The sequence below is a fragment of the Ceratotherium simum genome, chromosome 13, assembly GCF_057802395.1.
Source record: "Ceratotherium simum simum isolate JZ-2026a chromosome 13, ASM5780239v1, whole genome shotgun sequence".
Taxonomy (NCBI): domain Eukaryota; kingdom Metazoa; phylum Chordata; class Mammalia; order Perissodactyla; family Rhinocerotidae; genus Ceratotherium; species Ceratotherium simum.
The window spans coordinates 38,056,505-38,078,321 of NC_141912.1; the positions used below are offsets into that span (position 1 = coordinate 38,056,505).

At 52.7% G+C, this 21,817-nt stretch overlaps 1 protein-coding gene across 3 annotated transcripts in view; it reads right to left on the reverse strand.

Moving 5' to 3' along the window:
• Positions 1 to 21,817, reverse strand: part of CPNE5 (copine 5) — a 90,679-nt gene that overhangs the window by 23,121 nt on the left and 45,741 nt on the right. For 2 of the 3 annotated variants that reach the window (XM_004424202.3, XM_014782759.2), the window contains 2 exons: positions 11,655 to 11,758; positions 7,107 to 7,211 (listed from right to left, as the gene is read on the reverse strand). In XM_004424202.3, the coding sequence (XP_004424259.1) occupies positions 7,107 to 7,211; positions 11,655 to 11,758 (209 nt within the window). Of the gene's footprint in view, positions 1 to 7,106; positions 7,212 to 10,335; positions 10,408 to 11,654; positions 11,759 to 21,817 lie in introns of those variants that run through there. The other variant, XM_087438524.1, reaches the window with a different exon arrangement.

The window sequence follows — 21,817 nt, forward strand, 5'->3', positions numbered from 1 at the left end:
AGGCGGCTGCTTGGGCCTGTCTTCTATTAACATCTCATTGTCTCGCCCATGGCTGCGGCCCACCTCCTCCGGTCTGGGAGGAATTGGCCCTGGGGTTCCAGAGCCCCAGAAGGAGGCGCTGTCTCCCTTCCGATGAGCCTCCACGGGGCATGGGCGCAGGGTGCAGAAACTGTTCTGGAATGAAGGAATGCCCAGTAGGCTGTGCACCAACTGGATTTTTCTTACCAAAATGTAAAATGGGGCGAGTGTAGAAGCCCACCATTTAAAGGATTCCTTTAAATTGTTGAAAAAAAAAACTATGTCTCTCTGAGGTGAATTACTGTGGAAAGAAAAAAAAACTAGGCCCCTAAAGGTGGGCTGGTGAGCTAGAAAGAGGCTGGGGTGTGGACTCGGACGCTAGGCCCTTAGCTGTGGGACCTGGAGATGTCATTTAATCTCTCTGAGCCACAAACCATCATTTTAAAGTAGGGATAATGACGGTCTTGCAGAATAGCTGCAAAGACAAGTTGATAAAACCCCCCAGCATGCTGGTGGGTCTCTATAAAAGTGCCTTCTTCTCTCCACATTAGCATTTGGCCACACTGGATAGTTTTTCATATGAAATTTACTTAAATCAGGGACACCGAGCCTGAGGACCTGGGCTGTGCAATTTCCTATTTTTGGAATGATAAGGTTGGAAGTGACTGTAGTGGCATCCGAGCTTGGACACCTGGCACATCACCAGGGAGATTTTCAGACACACAGACCCCCAGGCCCAGTTCTCAGCATCTCTGGGCAGGGCCCAAGAATCTTATTTAAAGGCTTCCCAAGTGGTTCTGTTTGAATGTTCTGGAGTGATGACCTCCAGCCCCCTTATTTTCGGATGGGGAAACTGACTGAGCCCTAAGGGCGCCCAGTATCTTGCTCAGGTGGAGAGGGTCTGAGCCAGGACCCTGCTCACAATGCTGAAGTCTCCCAGTCCTTCCCCAGAGCCCTCCAGCTCTGCAGGGGACTTTCAGCGACCCCAGCAGAGTGCCTCTCCTCGGATCACCAACACCAGCCCCTCAGGCAACTAGGACAGTGAGGGCCACACACTCAGAGGCTGTAGGAGGACCCCAGTCACAGCCACAGCCTTGGACACCCAAAAAAATCACTGGGGAGATTTTTTAAAAATCCCACGGCCAGAGGGCCTGATTTAATGGGTCTGTGTAGGACTCAGGCACAGTTAGTTTCAAAAGGTCCCCTGGCTGATTCTAACGTGCAGCCAGAGCCGCTGACCTCTTCCGACAAGAGCACTGGTTTTGTTTTGTTTTTTTTAATACATATATATTTTTAAGCTTCTTTTTTTCTTTTCCTCTCTCTCTTTTTTTTTTTTTGTGAGGAAGATCAGCCCTGAGCTAACATCCGTGCCAATCCTCCTCTTTTTGCTGAGGAAGACCGGCTCTGAGCTAACATCTATTGCCAATTCTCCTCCTTTTTTTCCCCAAAGCCCCAGTAGATAGTTGTATGTCATAGTTGCACATCCTTCTAGTTGCTGTATGTGGGACATGGCCTCAGCATGGCCGGAGAAGCGGTGTGTCGGCGTGCGCCCGGGATCCAAACCTGGGCCGCCAGTATTGGAGCGCACGCACTGAACCGCTAAGCCACGGGGCTGGCCCAGAGCACTGGTTTTTAAACTCGGTTGCACACTGGATCCCCTGGGGAGCGTTAGCAATCCTGATGCCTATGCCTCACCCCAGAAATTCAGAATCCATTGGTCTGGGGTGCAGCCTGGGCCGGGGAATTGTTAAAAGCTCCTCAAGGGACTTGAACCTGCAGCTGAGGTTGAGACCACTGAGTGTGAGATTCCTGTGCAAACTCAGTCCAGCCGTAATCACAATCGAGGCTCCAGGGATGGCTGCAGCCTGGGGGTCAGATTAGCTTGGAGGCTGCAACCTCCAGCCTTGGGGGAGCAGGAGGTGAGAGAAACAGTGCCCAGAGACAGAGGAAGGCAGTGGCAGAAGCCAGAGACAACTCTGACTACTCTGTTGACAGTTCTGTGGCTGTCCACCCCTGGCTGGGCTGCCCCAGGTCACCTCACGTGTCATGTGGGCTGCAGACCCGGCTTCCAACCCCTGAGCACAGGCACAACAAAGGCTCGTGTCAGACTGACTGTGACTTCTGGGGCAGCACCCATGAGAAGGGGCTCCTGGGGGTGAGTCAATGAAATGGGCCTCTGCTCTCCACAAAATGAGCATCTTATTTGGCATACAAAGGCTCAGAACATGGAGGCCCTAATCTGGGAGGCAGTGAGATGGAGAAGGACGATGGCAGGCTCCAGGGCAGGACCCTGGGTGGCAATCCCAGCTCCTCCAGGTTCTCGCTGTGTGGCCCTGTGCAACTGGCTTAACCCTCAGAGGCTCTGTTTACTCCTCTGTGAAATGGGACAATCACACCCACTCTGGAGTGGCTGTGAGAGGTCAACCACATCATTCACAGTCAGCGTTGGACATGTGTCATTCTCTTCCGTCTAAAACACTCAAGCCTTTTTGCAAGCTCCTGTCCCCTCAAACAATTCCCATTCACCACAAAAATGTCAACTCCACGAGGCCAGGGAATTTTGTTTTGTTCCCTTCTGTATCTTCGGCTTCTAGAACAGTACCTAGCACATATTCAGTACTATGAATATTATTATTAAACATCTGTTGGCTGACTAAGAACTCCTAACAACTTTGTGAAGTGGGCCACACAATAACAATACCCCCTCCTCCTTCCACAAAATCACAAAGAGGCCCAGAGTGTGTGGCTTTCCCCAAATCGCACAGCTGGTCAGTAGCGATGCCAGGCCTCAAGGCTGGGAGCCAGTGTCCTGTGGGTCTCTGGACACCTGGGGCCAGAGTGACAGAGCCGGGTGTGTGTGAGCCTCAGCAGGCCAGCAGGGATGAGGGGCACTGGCAGAGACGCCAGGCTTCCCTCCCAGCACACCAAGCAGCTCCATCTAGTCTCCTCCAGGCCGAGCTGCAGGTCGCCTCCTAATGAGCCTCTCCCGGGCAGGAGAAGGCACATCTCCCTGCTGCTTACAAGTCCCGAGGGCTGACAGGCCCCGAGGGGTTCGCCCTAAACTGACTGAGTCAGTCCAACACTCCAGGAGGCTTGAGGAGGAAGAGGAGTGTCTGGGCCTTCCTGGGGCGAGCGGCAAGCCTGGACGGTGGGGCACCATGCAACCCTGGGTGGCGACTTCACCTCCTCTCTCTGAGTTAAGCGTCTGCATGTGTGAGGTGTCAGTGATGTGAGAGCCCCCACCTCCGGGAATCTGCTCCCCTCTCTGGGTGAGGACCCAGTGCCCTCACCACCCTCTTCAAATCCACTCAGTCAGCACTGAGGGGTGAGTGAGCGAGTGACAGCAGCCCGACCCAGGGGCATCTGGCTTAACGGGATGTTCAAGGAGAGAATAGGGGGACTTCAGAAAAGGCAGGGGAAGTGCTTCCTATCGTCACCCCACTTCACTCCACTGGAGGGCTGACTGGCTCTGTCCCTGATCCATCTCCTCTGACTCCAGCTCTGCTCAGCTGGGTCCCTTGGATTTGGCCTCATGTGGACTGGAGACATAGCAAAGGCAGGGGGCCAGCCCAGATGTGACCTCCAGAGAAGGGAAATATACCTTCTCCTTGCCCTCACAAGTTACATAATCTCCAGTCCTCCGGTTCCCCATCTGTGAAATGGGCATGTCACTAGTACCTACCTTCTAGGATTACCGTGAAATTTAAATTCACAAAATAAGATAATGTATTTAAACCAATTAGGACACAATTAGGCCCAGGTCCTAAAAACTCAGTAATCTTTAACTGGTTTCCACCCATCATTCTTAGAAAACTGTTCTTTCTCAGCAGATCCCTGGTTCTCCCCCTCTGGCCCTCTTTTTCACAACAGTAGACGATGCTTCTATTTGAATCCTCCTCTCTCAGCTCCCTGACCACAGACGCCCCCCTCTTGCTCCCAGCCTCTCTCTCTGATCGTCTCCTTTTCTTTCTCCTGCTCCTGACCCGTGGCATCCCCCACGGGGCCTCGGGCACCTGCCCTCTGCCAGCCCCTGTCCTGGGGACTCCCAGACCTCTGTCCTCCTCTCCCCTCAGCCGAGCACTGCCATGCCTGTCCCACAGCCACCTACTCTGGCTCTGTATCACACTTCCCATCTCTGTTGGTGACACCATCTCCTCTTGTCCCCAAGCTCCAAACCCTAACGCTCTGCGTCTCTTTCATGCCCACATCCAGGCAGATGTAACGGCCCTTTGAGTCTTCCTTGCACCTCCAGTCCTAAAGCAGACCTGCCCCGAGCCCCTGAGCGAGGCTCACAGACCCTTCCTCCGAACGCACCCCACTCACACCACATCTTGGCCATGTGGCAGCAGAGCACTGGGTTAAGAACACAGATTCTAGAACCAGCCTGCCTGGGTTCAAGTCCTGGTTCTGCCATTGACTGGCAGCCAGATCCCAGGTGAGTTACTTAACCTCTCTGGGCCTCAGTTTCCTGACCTGTAAAATGTGGATAGTATTAGTCCCGTTTTCCAGAGGCAGTATTAATTGCTGGGAGGATTAACTAGTTCGTATACATAAATTACCATGGAAGTGTTACCAGAGCATTTGCTGTCACTATTATTACCTGTCTGTCTCCCACCCTGGCCTGGGGGAAACCTAACAGGGAGGCTTGGATCTGATAGCTCAGTACCGCCATAGTACCCAACACGGCGCCCAGTGCCTGGCTGGCTGGGAAGACATGGCTGCCGGATTTAACCAAATGAGTTCTATGAGGCTTCAGGAGGTGCCTTGGAAGGAGAGGAACAGTGGCCTTGTTTCCCTGCCCAAGGCCCTCCCTCTCCTGCCCTGAGAGGGCCTCCCAGACTCTGGCACCTCCAAGTGGCTATTGGGTATGTGGGTTACCCTAGGGCTCGGCGGGGGGGGGGCAGGCCTGCTTGATTACCAGGCCAGCGTGACATGCCTGGCCCCCTCCATTAACACCGCTGTCAGTCACGTCACGGTCAATCTGTTCCTGGCTGTGGAGAAGAGCCTGAGCTGCCCAATCATCCTGGAGGGACACCGGGCTGGGGCTCAGCCTGGGAGTGGGAGACGGGGTCCTCTGGGCTTTCCCCACAACCAGCACCCTCCCACCACACCCTCACCTCCTCCAGTGGCTGAACAGTGAGCCCAGGCCTCTGAGCCCAGCTGCCCTCCTCACTGTCCCTCACAAGGCTAGGTTCTGAGGCCCTGGGAGCCCCTCCCTAGGGATGAGGGTTGTGGGGGGTCAGTTTGATCCCCAACAACCTCTGGACAGTGGGGCTGGAGATTCCAATTCCTTCCACCCCGTGCGACTTGAACTGCCATGCTCTCCCATCCCCCAACCTTGAATTTCCCCTCCCTTCCTCTGCATGTCTCTCCATCTGAATCATTCTTCCCACCCCTCTGTCCCCAGCAACCACCCCCCCCCCGACATCTTCCAGCCTTCCCTGAGCCCCCTTTAGACCCTACTGCTCCCACCAGACTGTCCCCCCCTTCCCCACCACTCCAGAAGCCCCAGGACCCGGCCAGACACGTAACAGGTTCAGGAATGCCTATTTTTGTCTCCAGTCTCACCTCGCACAATTATTTATCTATCTAAAGTACATGTGTGCACATCTGAGCTCCCTGCGGTCAGTCTACAAGCTCACTGACGATGGAAATGCGCTACATTCCCTTGATGCCACACAGCTGGAGGCGCAGGGCTGCGCACACAATAGGTGTTTGGTGACCACCTGTGGGACAGACTGTGGCTTTTCCGTCTGGCCAAGAGGCAGGAAGAGGAGCCACCTCCTCTCCTGGATCAGCAGCCTAATAGGGAGGGAGCCAGGGGTTCCTGGAGGCTGTTCATCTGCTCCTTCCTCCCCCTCACCCCACCACACCACTGTCAGTAGCCACTGTGAGCAGGGTCCCACAGAGCTGATGCCAGTGCCACGAGCCAGGATGCCCTGAGCTGTCTGTTCTGACGTCCCAGTGTTCCCATCGGAGTGGCCAGCAGAGGCCCAGCTTCCTCAAGCCTGCCCGGGCAGCCCTGCCCACGGACCCCCGGCCAGCACGCCCACCAGCTACAGCAATCAGCAGGAAACCAAGCTGGTTCTCATGACTTAACACAGACCAATCCCATCTTACGTGCCCCACTCCCCCGGCACTCACCACAATCTGTAATTATGTGTTTCTTTGTGTGATTATTGGATTAGTGTCTGCCTCCCCGACTAGCACATAAACTCCAGGAGGCTGGGTGAAGGGTGAAGACTGTGCGTTTTGTTCCCCGCTGACTTCCCAGCATCCAGCGCAGTGCCTGGTGCACGGTAGGGAGTCAATAAACATTTGGGGACAAAATGCTGAATTTGGTATTTTATGCACACCAGAGCCTTCCTGTGTAGGTTGTGTCGTGTGAGCTTCAAAGCAGCCCTATAAGGTGGGTAGACATTTAAATACCCATTTTACAGAGAAGGAAACTGAGGCTCCGAAAGGTCAAAGTTTGCCCAGGTTGAAGTGCTTTTTAGTCACAGAGGCAGGATTAGAAATCAGGTATCCGGTGTCTACGCTCCACAGTCTCCACTCAAACGATGATGACAATAGCTACAGTGTAATAAGAGCAGCCTTTGTAGCATCAGGAAACTCCACGAGCTCTTTGCGCTCCACCCGTCACCCCCATTGATGGCAACTTGGCTGGCAGAGAGTATCCTGGGATCCTGACTCCCCAGAGTCCCTCAGCCAGGAGTTGGAGCTGGCGGGGACGAGGCCACCTCTGCCTGCATGTACAGCCACCGTCCCACCCCCTCCTGCCCATCCACTGGGAACAATGAAGAGACAGGCTGCTGAGCTCCAGGCCACGGCACCCCAACACCCATCGGGGCGTCTCTGGAGTCCTAGCCACCTCTCATCCCCTGAGCCCGGGGAGGTTCCCACCAATGGGGGTGTCAGACTGGGAGGGAAGAGGGGGGACAGGAGGAGGGGAGGTCTGTGAGGAGATGAAAGGTGGACGCTGCCCAGGGAGGTGCCGGGCACCCGCACACAGCTCCGGGAGGCTCCGCCCACAGTGATGGGACTGCCCACATCACCTGTGCTTGGGGAGGGACACTTTCTCATCTCACCGGTCATAGTCCCCATTGCAGAGGGCTCTCACAGGAATGGAGAAAGTTTGCCAGACTGGGTTTAGGGTGTTCTTCATGACCTCGGTCTTGTGGCAGATGGTGAACCTGGCAAAGAAGAGAGGGAAGGCTGTCAGTCCTGAACCCAAAGGAGGCAGAATCCAGGTCAACAGAGGGGCCAGCGGGTCAATCTCTGCAGCTGCCAGACATGGAAGCTACGGCTTCATGCGGTGATGAGCTGCCCGTCACTAGCAGCATCCAGGCAGAAACTAGACTGCCGTTTCCTGGAGACGCTGCAGAGAGGATTCCTGCACCAGGTGGGGAGTGTCAGGAGATGCGGGTCCTGGGCCCTGCTCTCCGTGTGACCTTGAGCAAGCCTGTCCCCCTCTGGGCCTCTATTTCCTCCCCCATTAACCCAGGGAGTTGGCTGCTATCAGACGTTCTTCATCTGAGATCCATGGAAGGATCCATGGATGGGCTTTAGGGGTCTGTGAACCCCTGAAGTCATCAGAGAAACTGGGTGTCTGAGTTTCGAATGCTTGCTGTCCCCGGCCTGGAGCATCTATCCCTAGATTTCCACGTTCATGGCTCACCTCCTCACTTCCCTCAGGTCTTTACCCTGTGACGTGACTCCCTGCCCTGAGCACCATATCTAACATTTACAACCCCCTGGTCCCCTGACTCTGACATCCCCTAGTCCCCTGCCATACTTTTTCTTCCATTTCACCTGTCACCATTTGACATTCGATAGTCTATTTTTCTCCTTATTTATTTTATGGTCTGTCACTCAAATGTGAGCTCTGTGGGGCAAGGGTCCTGTTTTCTTTGATCACTGGTCTATCTCTAGTGCCCAGAACAGTGCCTGGCATTTGGTGACTGTTCATTAAATATGTTTTTGGAATGAACTAATGAATAAATGTATTTCTCAAAGGAGAGTTTCCATAGGTTTCGCTGGCATTTCAAGCCAGTGAAATGAAAGCCCCCGGCTTAGATGATCTCTAACCCTTTCAGCTCTTCCAGTCTGAATCCATGAGCTTGCTTTGCAAACTATAAGTGCAGAGTTGGCTTATCCCAGTGGCCCCCACCCAGAGTCCCTGCCCACTCCCCACGCCATGCCTGCCTGGCCTCAACCCTGAAGCCCGTCCTGCCACATGGAGGGGCAGCCAGGATCCGAGTGAGCTGGGGGCCAGGCCATCCCCTGAGATTTCCCAGCAACCACCCAGCTCCCTCCCAGCTTGGAAAGGTCACCCAGGAAAGTGCCTGGGCTCTGCCCGTGCCCACACAGCCTGTGCCATTTCTTCTCCGGCAATTTTCAAGTCAAAATGTCATTCCTGTCACCGCGGCTCAGCGTCTCTCTTCTCTGCTCCTTCTCGCCCACCCACTGGAGTGTGGAGATACATGTGGGAGACCTCCCCACACACCCAGAGCTGGTGACGAGGGCAGGAATGGGGATGGGGAGAGGAGGAGCCGAAGCTGCCCATTGATGGGTCAGGCAAGTAGGGCAGGAAGAGGAGGCTGGGGGAGGGCAGGAGGGAGAATCACGAGCAGCAAGGGGGAAGGGAGGGAGAGAAGTTCACCCTGTGCAGAAGCCCTAACTGGGCTCCAGAGCCCTCCCACCTGGCACAGTCACATAGAACTGCTGTGGACCCTCCCATCTCCCCGTCTCTTTGGAACCACTGACTTCTGTCTCCCTCCTTTGCCAGTCAGACTTCTTGACCTGCTCTTCTAAGCCATTAGCCCGATTTCCTCCCTTCTTGTTTCTTCCTGAACCCCATGCAGTCTGCTTTCTCCTTCACACTCTTGCTTGGAATTGTTTTCTTTAAGCTCCCCAAGCCGCAGCCCCCGCCCCCCAATCCACAGGCCCCTCTACTCCCTGCTGCACTTGCCGTGGGGGACCAGGCCCTAGTGTGGAAATGGTCCCTGTGGTCATCTCACCACTCAGCTCAATTCCTTCCGACAAACACACACACCCAGGGCCCCATGTGGGAGAGCGCTAAGCAAAGCAGCGGGGTCAGACTGATGGGGCTCCAGCCCCAGGGCCACTGCTCACCAGCTGTGCCGCCCAGGGCAAGTGACTTTCTTTCTCTGAGCTCCCTTTCATTGTAAAGCGGCGGCATGAACAGTAATGCTGCTGCCAGGCCCTGTTCTAACTCCACGTATTAACCCATTAATCCTCACGGCGCCCCTGTGAGAGGGCGTGATGATATCCCCACCGTGCACACCAAGAAACCGAGCTGCAGGGCTTAGAGCCTTGCCATCCAGAATGGGAGCCACTAGCCACATGTGGCTATTTACATTTAAATCAACTAAAACAAAATGAAATTTAAAATTCAGTTCCTTGGTCGCACTAGCCCCATTTCAAGTGTTCAACAGCTACATGTGGCTAATGGTGAGACAGAGAACATTTCCATCATTCCAGAAAGCTCCACTGGGCTCGAGACTTGCCTCAAGTTACACAGCTAATAATTGGCAGGCAGCCCCGCTGTCCATCATCACATCCTTACTCCCAGAGGAGTGATCGGGATTGAAGAAGACAAGGCAGGTGCAGTGCCAGGAGCTCTGTGGATGCTCCCTTCCCATCCCTCCTGGTGGGACAAGCGTGACATCTCTCTCCCCCGGGCCCCTCACTGACCCTCCTCCCGTCCTCCTCCTAACTGGGGGTGACTCTCAAACCTTCCACTCTCCCCTCTTCAAACCCTGGGTGACCACCCTGCTGTCACCAGTTCAGCCTCTGACCTGTCACCTGCCCCTTTGCAGGTGCCCGCATACTGGCCCACCTCTTGGGGGGGCGTCTGGATCGGTTTCTCCAGCTGCCCTGGGTGTCCCTGCTGGAGAGATCCAGCCCCCAAATAAACTCCCATCGCCTCCCCCATCTGACCAGCTCCTTTGCCATTTTCAACACTCCGGTTCCCCGCAGCTCCACCACCAGGAGGGGGCTGTGACTTCGGTCCCCACCCAAGGTCTGCGGAGTGAGGCCTCCACACTGCTCTTTTGCCCGGTCCTCCCCTCCCCGCCTCCTTTCCTGCATTCCCACAGCACCGCTCGCCTGGGCGCTCAGCACCTCCCACCTGTTCCCCGTGTCAGTCACGAGTCTCTCCCTCTTCCCCGCCCCCTTCCCATCCATCCTACACATCTCTCTGCTAGAACAATCATTGGCAAACACTCTGCAACACGCCCCTCTCCCGCTCCAAAGCCAAAAATCCCTCCCTCCTCCTGGCCAGCCGGCCCTCACCTCCTGGTGCGACCCCGCACTGCCTCTCTGGAAGGGACCTGTGTGGACATTTCCGTGGGCACCCAGAACATCACTCAGGCCTTTTCCTCCCTCCCTCAAGTCAAGTCAAAGTCAACAAGAATTATTTAAAGAAATCCTGCTGGGAGTCCTTTGGTGAGACAAAGAATCCTTTTGTTATGCAAATAATCACACTTAATTTCCCTTGTTTTGTACCTTCAGGTTTAAAAATCAGTTTTCCCTTGAACTGAAACACATCTCCTCCCTGCCGCTCCCCTGCCCCCCCCCCCCAACAGCATTTCAGAATCAAGGGGAACTTGGCAGGGGCCTTCTGTCCTCTGCTTAGGACCCACTTGCTCGGCACACGCCTTTTCTCGAGCCCATTATGCCTCCCTGCCCCTCCTCCCACGGACCCATTTCCATCTTCTCCTTCAAAACCTACTTTGGAGTTCTTCTCCAGCAGTGTTTCTCTAATTAACCTCTCTGGCCCCATCGCTTCCTCGTTCTGCAGAATCCCGGCGGTAAGTGGCCGCCGCCTCCCAGAGCTGTGGTGCTTAGAGACCGCAGAGAACACCTAATCCAACTGGTTCATTTCACTGATGAGAAAACAGGCCTAGAGAGGGGGCATAACTTGCCCGGGGTCACACAGCAGGTTGGTGGGGAGGACCTAGGTCCCCAGACCCTCAACCTAGAATCTGTCCCTCTGTGTACATCGCTGACCTACACTTGCCAACGTGTTGTGTGTTTCCGTTGTGGGTGGCTTCTAGATCAGGGAGAGGAGAGGAGAGGAGAGGAGTAAATGGGGGCTTCAAAGACATTCAAAGTTTTGAATGAAGCCTATGGGAGAGCACGGAGCCAGACGGGGAAGAGGGTCCAGATCTGCTACGCTGAGTGTGCAGTAGTGGGGGGACATGTAGCAGTGGGGTGTCGGAGGGCTGTGGGTGGAGGAGGGCTGGTCTTGGAGAAATGGACTGATTTGTGTGGAAGAAGGAAGGGGCTATCAGAGGGGCCGCTCATTCCTGCCCTTGCGCTGTTTTTGCCCAGTCCCCTCATCTCCAACATACCTAGCACCCACCATTGCCAAGACGCTCAGAATGGCACTGCTGGCTTGGAGGCCGCCCCCACCCCCCGCCGCCCCATCCTTGGGGCCAGGGCACTACGCTGGAGCCCTTGACTCCACCTGAGCCCCTGCCCTCTCTAGAGCAGGAGCCCTAGGGCGGCGCCTGGAGGAGGTGGGCCCAAGCCATCCCGCCTGGCAAGTCACCACAACCCTGCCCAGCCCCGACCCCAGACAGGGGGTGAAGTGTGACTGGAGAACTCACGTCCCATCCTCGTTGCTCCTGTAGAACACCAGGAAGGGGTCAGACTTCCCAAAGAAATCTTTCTTGTCCAGCTTGTTGGCACAGAACTGCATTGTGGCGACATCCTGGTGGGAGGGAGGCAGAACACGGCTGTGAGGCGGGAGAAGGCTGGGGGCGCCGCAGTCCCTGTGGAAACACAGCCCCCTGGAAAACACGAGGCTTCCGGGCACCAGGCTGTTAGAAAGGACAGCAGCTTACGTTGGCCCCACACCGACTAGGGGCCAGGCCCTGGGCAGACACTTTGGAGGGTCTCATTTCGTCTTCACACACCCCACCCAGCAGGTCTAGTGGGGTAGTCGGGAGGGGCAATTCTGGAGCCGGCTGCCCCAGTTTGAAGCCTGGATCTGCCACTTTCTAGCTGTGTGACCTCGGGCAAGGGAGGTAATCTCTCAGAGCCTCAGTTTCCCCTCTGTAAAATGGGGCTGATTACAGTACACACCTCAAAGGGTGTTGTGAGGGCTACGTGAGACCAAGCGTGCACAGTGCTTAGCGGAGTGCAGGCACGTCGCACCCACTCGGTCACGTTAACGCACATGATTTCATCACTGTTTTCCCAGTGGCTTAGAGAGGTGAGATGACTAACCCAAGGCCACTCTGAGCTGGGTCTGCCAACCCCAAAGCGCTGGCTCTGTCCACGTGGCCTCACTGCCTCACATATTTGTGTGATTCCTAGAGGACGTTCAAGGTTAGGCACCACTGTCACACCCAGTAACTCCCGAGAGGCCCACCCAACTCTCTGAGGCAGATGTAGCTGGACCATGACCCGTGTCACAGCCGAGGAGCCTAATGCTCAGGGCAGGGAGCCACTCCCTCACGTTCACCAGGCAGAGCCTGGGTTTCTGACTCCCCTGACCAACTCACGGCTCCCGCTGACCCAACACTCAGGCCAAGAGCACATAGAAGGTACCCAGGCCCTGGCAAGGATGGCTGGACCCCTCCCCTCCCAAGGCCCTAGCCCCTCAGCTCCCCAAGGCTGACAGGGCACTAGGCAGAGATGTCCCCACATCCTCCCCTCCACCCAGCCCCGTGTGGCCTCTTCAACCTGAAAACCCTGCATCCTGACAAATCAGCTGCCAAGTGGCCAGAGCTCAGTGCTCTGTCCTACAGTCCCTGGGGCCTGGCCTGTCAAGGACCAGGGCCTGTCGGGAAGTGACCCGGCTCTCTCATACTGCCCTCTTCCTCTCAGTAGGGAAGAGAGTCTATTGAGATCGGTGTCTTACAGCCCAGTGAGGACCAAAATGGTGGCGAAGATGAAGATGCAATCTCCCACAGGCTTGAAGGACATGGTTAAAGGTTGGGGGGGGGGGCGCGGTATAATAGTTAGGAATATGGTCACTGGAGCCAGGCTCCCTGCTTCCCCTCCATCCTTTACTAGCTGTGTGACCCCAGGCAAGTTACTCACCCTCCCTGTGCTCAGTTTCCTCATCTATAAAATGGGGGTACTGGCAGCACCTACCTCATAGGCTTGTTGTAAGGATGAAAAGAGTTAATACGAGTACAGTGCTGAGAACAGTGTCTGGTGCACAGTAAGTGCTGTGTGTGTGCAAGCTATTATGATTATTTGACACTTCTCCCCTCCCCCCACATACAGTGGGGGGGGCCTCTGTCCCTGCCCCACCCCCACCCCCACCACCTCACATGCCTTCCCTCAAGGACCTCTGACAACAGCAAACACAGAGCATCCCTCCATTCACTCACTCACTCACTCAACAAACGTTTATTAGATACCATCCGCGCGGGCCGGTCACTGAGCTCATTGCTTTACATCCTTATCATATCTGGCCCTCAAAATAACCCTTCGTCGCTTTTTACAAATAAGGAAGCTGGGGGTCAGAGAAGCTAGGTAACCCGCCCAAGATCACCAGCTGGTAACTGGTCGAGCAAAAATTCGACACGTGTGGACTGATTTCAAAGTCACGCCTCCTCCAGCACACCGCCTGGCTCCCTGAGAGAGCGCATCACAGTTCACGAGGCCAGGCCGCTTCCTGATTTCTTCAGGCTCTGGGCGAGTATGGGCAGGGAGGGCTGGGCTCCGGCTGACCTGGGACGGAAGTGCCTACTGCAGAGAGGCTCTGAGGGGCCAGTGCTGAGGCACGGCAGCCAGGACACCAGGTGCCCAGGAAAGGACAGCTTTTATCATGTCCCTCATCAGCGCCCACCCAGGAGGGAGAAGGAGGCTGCACTGGGGGCTTCCGAGGCATAGAAGGCCCAGGAATCCTCCTGTGAAACCTAGGACTTCAGACTTGGAATAAGAGGAAGGCTGACTTACTGAGCACTTACTAGACGTGGGGCTCTACGTTAAGCCTTCTCTTTACAGACACTGTTTCATTGAATCCTCAGAACAACCATATGGAGTAATTCCTCTACTCTCCCCATTTGTCAGCTGAGGAAACTGAGGCTGTTAGATGTTGTCACACGCCCAAGGTCCCACAGTGGGTAACCAGGCAGTTAGACTTCAGGGTTTTCCCTCTCATCCTCCCAGAAAGATCGCAGCCTTCTAAGTCCGTCCCCAGCAGTCACTGTCTCTCCCCAGGAGAAAGTTCCTATCTGTCCCATGCTGGATGGAGGGAGCGCTTTAAACGCCTCTCTGGGGAGCCCCATCCCATGGCCTAGAAAAAGGAGGAGGCTGAGGACCTGGTGGGCTCCTCCCAGAACTGGCTATTTAATTTGTGGGGCCTAGTAGAAAGGGAAAATGTGGGGTCCTTTGTTAAAAAGTAGTGAGAAATTTCAAGACGGTGACAGCAGAGCAGTAAACCAAGCGCAGGCCCTATGTGCCTGCACAGGTCGCATGCCCATGAAGCCAGCCCTGGCTCCTCCCCACAGAGGCAGCAGGCAGTGGCATCAGAAAACACTGAGGGGACCAGACTCTGCTGAGGAGAGCAGTGGGGACAGCCCCAGCAAGGGACCAGAGCTCTGAGTTCCAGTTAGTCCCAGCAGCCTCTCAAGCTCTCTGAGCCTCAGTGTCCTCATCTGTAAAGTGACGTGCTGGCCAGGACGACCACCACTGTCCTTTTAAGCCAGGGAAGTTTAGGCTTCGGTGCCGGTGCCACAGGGAGCAAGCATACTGGGACAGGGCGGCAGCTGGGGAAGGCTGGCACTCAGCGGACAGTGTGGGAACCCAGGGCCCCTCCAGCTTCCCCAGAACACGGCTTGGTTGTGTCTCCAGATGTGGTCCCACGCATCTGGAGGTCACCTGTGTGACACGTGCACATGAACGAACACAGGCGAGCCGCGCATCACAACCTGCGCTAGTTGACTAGACATCCATATATTTGCCACAACCAAAACAGATGCCTCAAAATCCAGGGGCAGAAGCTCTTATCTTTGCTTCCTAGGAGAACCTCTTGGGGCTCTGCAAGACCAGGAAGGGGAGTAGGGACATCAGAAAAAAGTTAATGCAGAACTTAATGAACCACGACTTCCAGGACCATTCAGTGCTCCACTGGGAGGGCCACCGTCCCAGCACAGCACTGACAGGGAGACGAGGACAAAGGAGCCAAGGCCACCTGGTCGGACCCCTCCTCTGCCACCTGCCAGCTGAGCAGCCTGGGGCAAACAACTTAACCTAAGTCTTGGTGTTCTCCTCTGGAAAAATGGAGTCATAATGCCCCCTGTGAGCCTGTTGGGAAGACCAAAGGAGATGTGTGGCATATGATAAGTGCCAGTCCACGGTGCCAGGCACAGAGCAGCTGTAAGAATAGAAGCCAACATCTGCAGAGTGCCATCTACTACTGGGCTGAACCATATGAAATTGCCAACATTCAACACTTGTTTACCTACCAATATGGCAATGTAATACACTTCTACCCAATATGACTCAGGCACTATTTTTACATCTATAAATTCATTTAATTCTTTCAACAACCCCACAAGGTAGGTACTATTATTATTCCCATTTTAAAGATGAGAAAACTGAGGCACAGAGAGGTTAACACCCTTGCCCAAAGCCACACAGCTAGTAAGAGGAGAAGGTGGGATGGGAACAAGACAACCTGGCTCCAAAGATTAATGACTGAGATTCCAAATGATGACCCGAATCACCAAGATAAGTTTAATTATGTTCTGTAGCCTCATTTTGAGAAGTCAGAGAAGTGTGAAATCCATAATACAAAGGCCTCCTAGGTACAAACTAGGTAAAATTAAAAAAAAAAAAAGACTCGTTCTGAAATTCAGCTAACTGGAAAAATCCACTAGTGAGCCAACCTTATTCCCACTGATGGCAAATACCTGAGGCCTTGCTGGGGGCTGATTTTGTTGCTCAACTTGATCTGCCCTCCCTAACACAATCTAGACCCTGAACGTTTTCCAAACCCCATTAGGATAATCTGTATTGTTGTGCCATTGTCAAATCCACGGGAATAAGACAGAGCTTCAGAGAGGTCTCTAGGCTGTAACCAAGGCAAGCTTCCTCCCTAATGGGTGCACCTAGTTGTCTGGGGACTGTGTTTTGAAGGTGGCTCTGAGTTATGTCAACAGTCATATGAACAGGGCTTCAACTGCTCCCCTTAAATGAGGGTTAGAGAATGGATCAACCCTTGATACACGTGTGAGCCCTGGAAGAGGGTGGAGAAGCAGCAGTAAGATGGACTGGGCTAGCAGGATGTGGGAGCAGCAAATCCTGGCTGCCGGTCAGAGGTCCTGCTGTTTGACAGCCTCAGCCTGAGGGTGGGGCTCTCTGAGCACATGAAATGCTATTGCCAAACCAGAAGCATCTCTGAAAGCAACTGTGAAGAAGATAAAGCAGCTCCTGCAATATATAATTTCCTGCAATTTCTGCCTTTTCACCCTATCTTTTAAAAAAACATATTAAGCTCTTCTAAAGCAGCAGGATTGCCTCAATTTGCATCTTTCCGCATGTTAATCAGGCTGCTTGGGAGACCACAGCAAACAGCCTTCCAATCCATGGGGGCCTGGCCCACTCTAGCACGTTAGCCCTCCCTGACCCAGAAGAGGGCCATGGAGGTCAGAGGTCAGGCCCAGAGGTCAGCCGGTGGGCTGAAGGCTAGGAGAGGGTGGCAATGCCCAGGAGGGGAGAATGGAAGGCTGCTCTGGCTTGGGTCTTGCTGGCAGCCCCCAGGGTCAGAACAAGAATAAGGTGAGTGAAAAATTTAAGGGGTGCCCAAAATCTCAGTAATCAAAATAAAAATTTTAATGTGATATTTTAAAATTTCAAAATTGGGCCAGCCCCGTGGCTTAGTGGTTAAGGGGCATACTCCACTTCGGTGGCCCCAGTTCAGTTCCCAGGCAAGGACCTACACTACTCATCTGTCAGTGGCCATGCTGTGATGGCGGCTCACATACACAAAAAAAGGAAGATCGGCAACAGATGTTAGCTCAGGGCGAATCCTCCTCAGCAAAAAAAAAAAAATTCAAAATCAATGCCAATTTCCATTATAAATAAAATATCAAAAATTTAAATGAAGCCATTTTACAAATGAAGAAACTAAGGCACAGAAAGGTCAAGTAACGTGTGCAGGGTCACAGAGCTGGTAAGCAATGGCATTTGGTCTGGATCTGGAGCCCAAGTTCTTAAACACTTTGCCCTGCTGCTCACAAGCTCACGCTGAGGTCGAGCTGGTTTTTCTCTGCCATCTTAATGACCAACTTCTCCACCGATCCAATCAGCTGTGCATCTGTTGATTTGGTCATTCAGAGGCTGAAAACTCCAGATTGACCATTTCCCCACCCACTCATTAAGCCTGTGTGTCTGGGATACTAACCAAAATCCACCAACTAAAGTTCAAAAGAAAAATGGACCCATTCGGCTATGCGGATGTTCACTGCAGTATTAATTATATTGTTTCCTATAAGAAAATAGATTCAATAAATTATGGCCCATCCATATCATAGAGGAATAATATGCAGCTATTGAATACATGTTTTCCAAGAATGTCGATGACACGGGCAAATAAATCTGGATACTCTATTCTACTAATAAATAAAATAAATCTGGATACTATATTCTACTAATTACAAGAAAAAACTATATACATGTACACCCAGAAAAAAGCCTTGGAGGAAATGCATCAAAATGTCAACAATGATTATCTCTGGGTGATTTTTCTATTCTTTGTATTTTCCAACTTGTTCATAATGAACACGTTATTGTTTTAGCATCAGGAGAAAATGTTATTGTTTTGTTTTGTTTTAGCCAGAGAAATTATTTCTAAGATCAAAAAATTACAACTAACTTTTAAAAAAAAAAAATTACAACTAACTTTTAAAAGGGTGATGTTCGCGTGCTGGTCATTCACCATGCAGGACACTTACATCTGTGCAGCCACAATGTGCATCTTCCCTAAACATCACCCTGCATCCCTCGAGTCTCAGAAAACCTTCACCACTTCCCCCCACTGCATCTTACCTCTTTCTTCTTATCTTTCTCCCTTCCTCCCAGGACTGTTCCCCAGCGTCCCACATGGAGACACTGGGCTCTCCCTCAAGTTTGTCTTTAGAACCATGAGCGTTCTGACTTTGTCAGGATTCAAGGCTGCTAAGCTCCCCTCTTACAAGGTTCTGTACAATCTCGTCCCTACTCCCACCTACACCCTCACCGCTCTGACATCACTCACCACTCTCCCCCTGCCCCAGGGCCTTTGCATGGGCTATTCTCTCTGCCTAGACCCATCTTCCCCCAGTTAGCTGCAAGGGCTCATTCTCTCGCCTGTACTTTTTTTTGGCATATTATATAGTATTATTCACGAATTTTCCTTCAGGATAGTAAAGAGTGCTATAAAATATCTGATATAAAAACAGGGTTGAGAACCACTGCTGTACTGTGATTGCTGATTGGCATTTCTGTCTCTCGCCATAAATTGGAAACTCTGGGAAGGCAATAACTAAGTCAAAGCATATTTGCTGAAATGAAATGAATACATGAGCAGGCTGGGGTACCTAAGGGGTTGGGGGATGGCTGCAGTGTGAAGCTTGACTCCCTTGGCTGGTGAGAGGTGAGGCACACTCTTGCTGGTGTGTGCAGGGACCTGACTGGCAGGCAGTGAGGACATGCTATCCTGAGCCAGGAAGTCCTGATTCCAGAGAGAGGCAGGTCTGGGCGCCTGGCAGGCCTAGGGGAAGCCAAGGGTCTGGGAAGGGAAGGGCAGGAAGCTGCCTATTACCCGCATTGGCAACACCCCCCTGCGCCCCCCCCCCCCCCGCCTCTCTCTAGAAGCCCAGCCTGCTCAAGGCTATTGGTCCACAAAGACCACAAGGCCCATGGCTGCTCCATGTACCACAAAGGCTGATGGCTTCGTGGGTGTAGGAAAGACTCCCTAAGGATTAGGAGTCTAAGAATCCCAGCAAATTCAGGCCACTTCAACCCATCAACCTCTCTGCATCTCTAAACCGAGGTCACTCACACCTCCCCAGCCCCCAGCCCTGGGGTGAGAACCAAACAGAGTGTAAATATGCGAGTCTCGTCAACTATGAGGACTATGCAAATGGTGGTCAGCGTCACACAGAATAACAATAGTTTACTGCTGAGCATAATTGTCTGGTGATTCAGAGGCCCTTCAGGAGCCACCATTGTCAACATCAAGTACCACTGAATAGTATTTTGGATCAAATTCTGATGTTTGGACCTTTCTTGGTATTTCAATTCCAGATGAGCGAGGCTTTTCTACAACCTCTCACAGCCTGCGGGTGACCCGCTGGGGTCCACTCATGCTTGGCTGGGCCAGGCGACCCGCCCACGCCCTCCCCGAGGATGAAGGGAGGGTTTGTCTACCTCAGCAGAATGTATGCCTTTGAGCAGGATGCCCTGCTCCGGTGAAAAGCTGTCTCTCAGACTGCACCCTCTTCCTTTGATCCTCCCACTGAATGCTGAGCCGCGATGACAGAAGCTAAGCCGTTCAGAGGTAATTATTTTAATTCAGCCAGATGCTGGGGATTAGTCTCTTTTCCTTGCAAGTGTTCTAAGGAAAGTTAGGACTCAGCCAAAGATGCCCCAAAAGAGAAGGGGCTGACAGTCTCAGGAGGAAGGAAGGGAGCCCCGCTCCCCCAACAGCTTAAATGAAGGAAACTGCTGCCCTCCCTGGATGAAGGAGGGGAGGGCGGGGTGGGAAGGAGGACGAAGAGGGAGGGGCCTGATAGGTATTAAACGCCGACTGTTTACCAATCCCCGGAAACTAGGCCAATAACAGCACCCAGCACTGTCTAGAGCTTTAGGATTTCCAAAGCACTTTCACTTACATTACCTTATTTAATTATAAATTCGGGAGGAAGTCACCTGCTGAGCTAGAAGCTTGGAGGAAACTGAATTTATGCTCCAAGGAACACAGATTCAACCTTTCCCGGGCACCCACTAGGAGCCAGGCACCTGTTGGGCATGTCGCCTCATGATCTCCTTTAATCTTCACAGCAACCCTATCGGCCCGGAAATACAGGTGGAGAAACTGAGGCTCAGGGAGCTTAAAGAGAAGCCCTGTTCTACACTGCAGCTGCGTTCTCTCCCTTGTCTGAATTCCAGCAGCGTCCGGATCCTCAGCACACACAGGAGTTTTCATAATCATCTGCTACAAAACATTTGGTCTGTACATCGGGGGAGGTTTATTCCTGCCGTCAAGTTCCTCTAGACCCACTGAGCTAAACAGGCAAGTAGAGAAACCAGAACGAGCAGTGGCTTATGAGTTAATCTGATCATTGCTATACTGTCCTATCGATTCTGTGTCTTATCCTCCAACTGGAAGCCCCCGAAAGCAGAGTTGAGATACCACAACCTAGTGGTTAAAGACTCTAGCTCAAGAACCAGACTGCCTGGGTTCAAATCGCTTCTATTCAGTGGCTGTGTGCCCTTGGGCAGGTCACTTAACCTCTCTGTAAAATGAGGACCGTAATACATCACATATTATAACAGGCCATACTACATATTACATTATATATTATAATACATCAGATAAATAGGTCGACACATGTAAAGATAAGTTGATACTTAGCACAGTGTGTGGCTCAGAATAATTGCTCAATTAATGTTGGCTAACACTACTATACCTCTATACTAGCAGTTCTCAAAGTATGGACCAGGAACCCTGGGGGTTCCAGGAGACCAAAGCTATTTTCATAATAATGCTAATAAGACATGGAGTTTTCTAGAGGTTACCGGACAGTGATATCACAACAGACTGACTGCAGAAGCAGATGTGAGAATCCAGCTCTCTTCTGTTGAGCCAGACATTAAAGAGATTTACAAAAATGTAAAACAAGGCCGTTCTTCTCACTAAATGATTTTTGTTTTGAAAAATATAGTTATTTTTCAAAAAAGATGTTATTTATGTTAACCTGTAATGGGTTAAACTATTGTTATTTTAAAAAAAATTAACACTAAATTTTTTTCTCAGTTTTAATATCTAAGATGGCAAATATTGATAGCTAGTGGGTACAATAGTTGCACTGACTCCCCAGGAAGGTCAGAAAGTCTTGTTTCTCCTCTTCCCTCCCTCCGCTGAGCTGGACCCGGCCCCAGTGAAGTGGGCAACCATGACATGAGGTCAGCCCACCTAGAGAATCCCCTCCAGGAGGGCAAGTTCCCAGGGTGCGGCTCCACCCAGGCGACCTGCACCTCTTCCCTGGGTCAGGAGGAACCCCTGAAGCTGGGTGCCCAGGTTACCCCAGGCTTGGTCTTGTGCTCATACTCTGTCGCTGCTTCCCTCTCTTCTCCCTAGGACCCACTGCGTTCCTACCCGTGGCTCCTAATTAACCTGAGAGGCATGCAAGCCCGGATGGTTTGGGGGAATGAGCCCAGGATTTAGGATCAGGCTGACCTGGATTGGAACCCTGACTCTGCCACTTCTTGTCCTGGAACAGATGATCAGCCTCTCTGAGCCTCACTTTCCTCATCCATGAAATGGGAATAACAATAGTACCGGCCTCTTAGGACTGTCGTCAGGAGCAGTGATAACTTACGTAAAATGCCCATCACTTGACAAATAATAACCACCATCGTTACTATATTTTATCATTATTATTAGCCATGGGGTCCCCTGAGCCCCTTCTTGGTGTGCTCAGCTACCCCTTCAGCTGTCCCCATCTCCTGCTTCTCCAAAGTCCCACAGAAGAAGCAAAACCAAGGGCTGCCTGGGATTGCAGACTCTGGCTTCCCAACACACACACATACCCACACTCACACT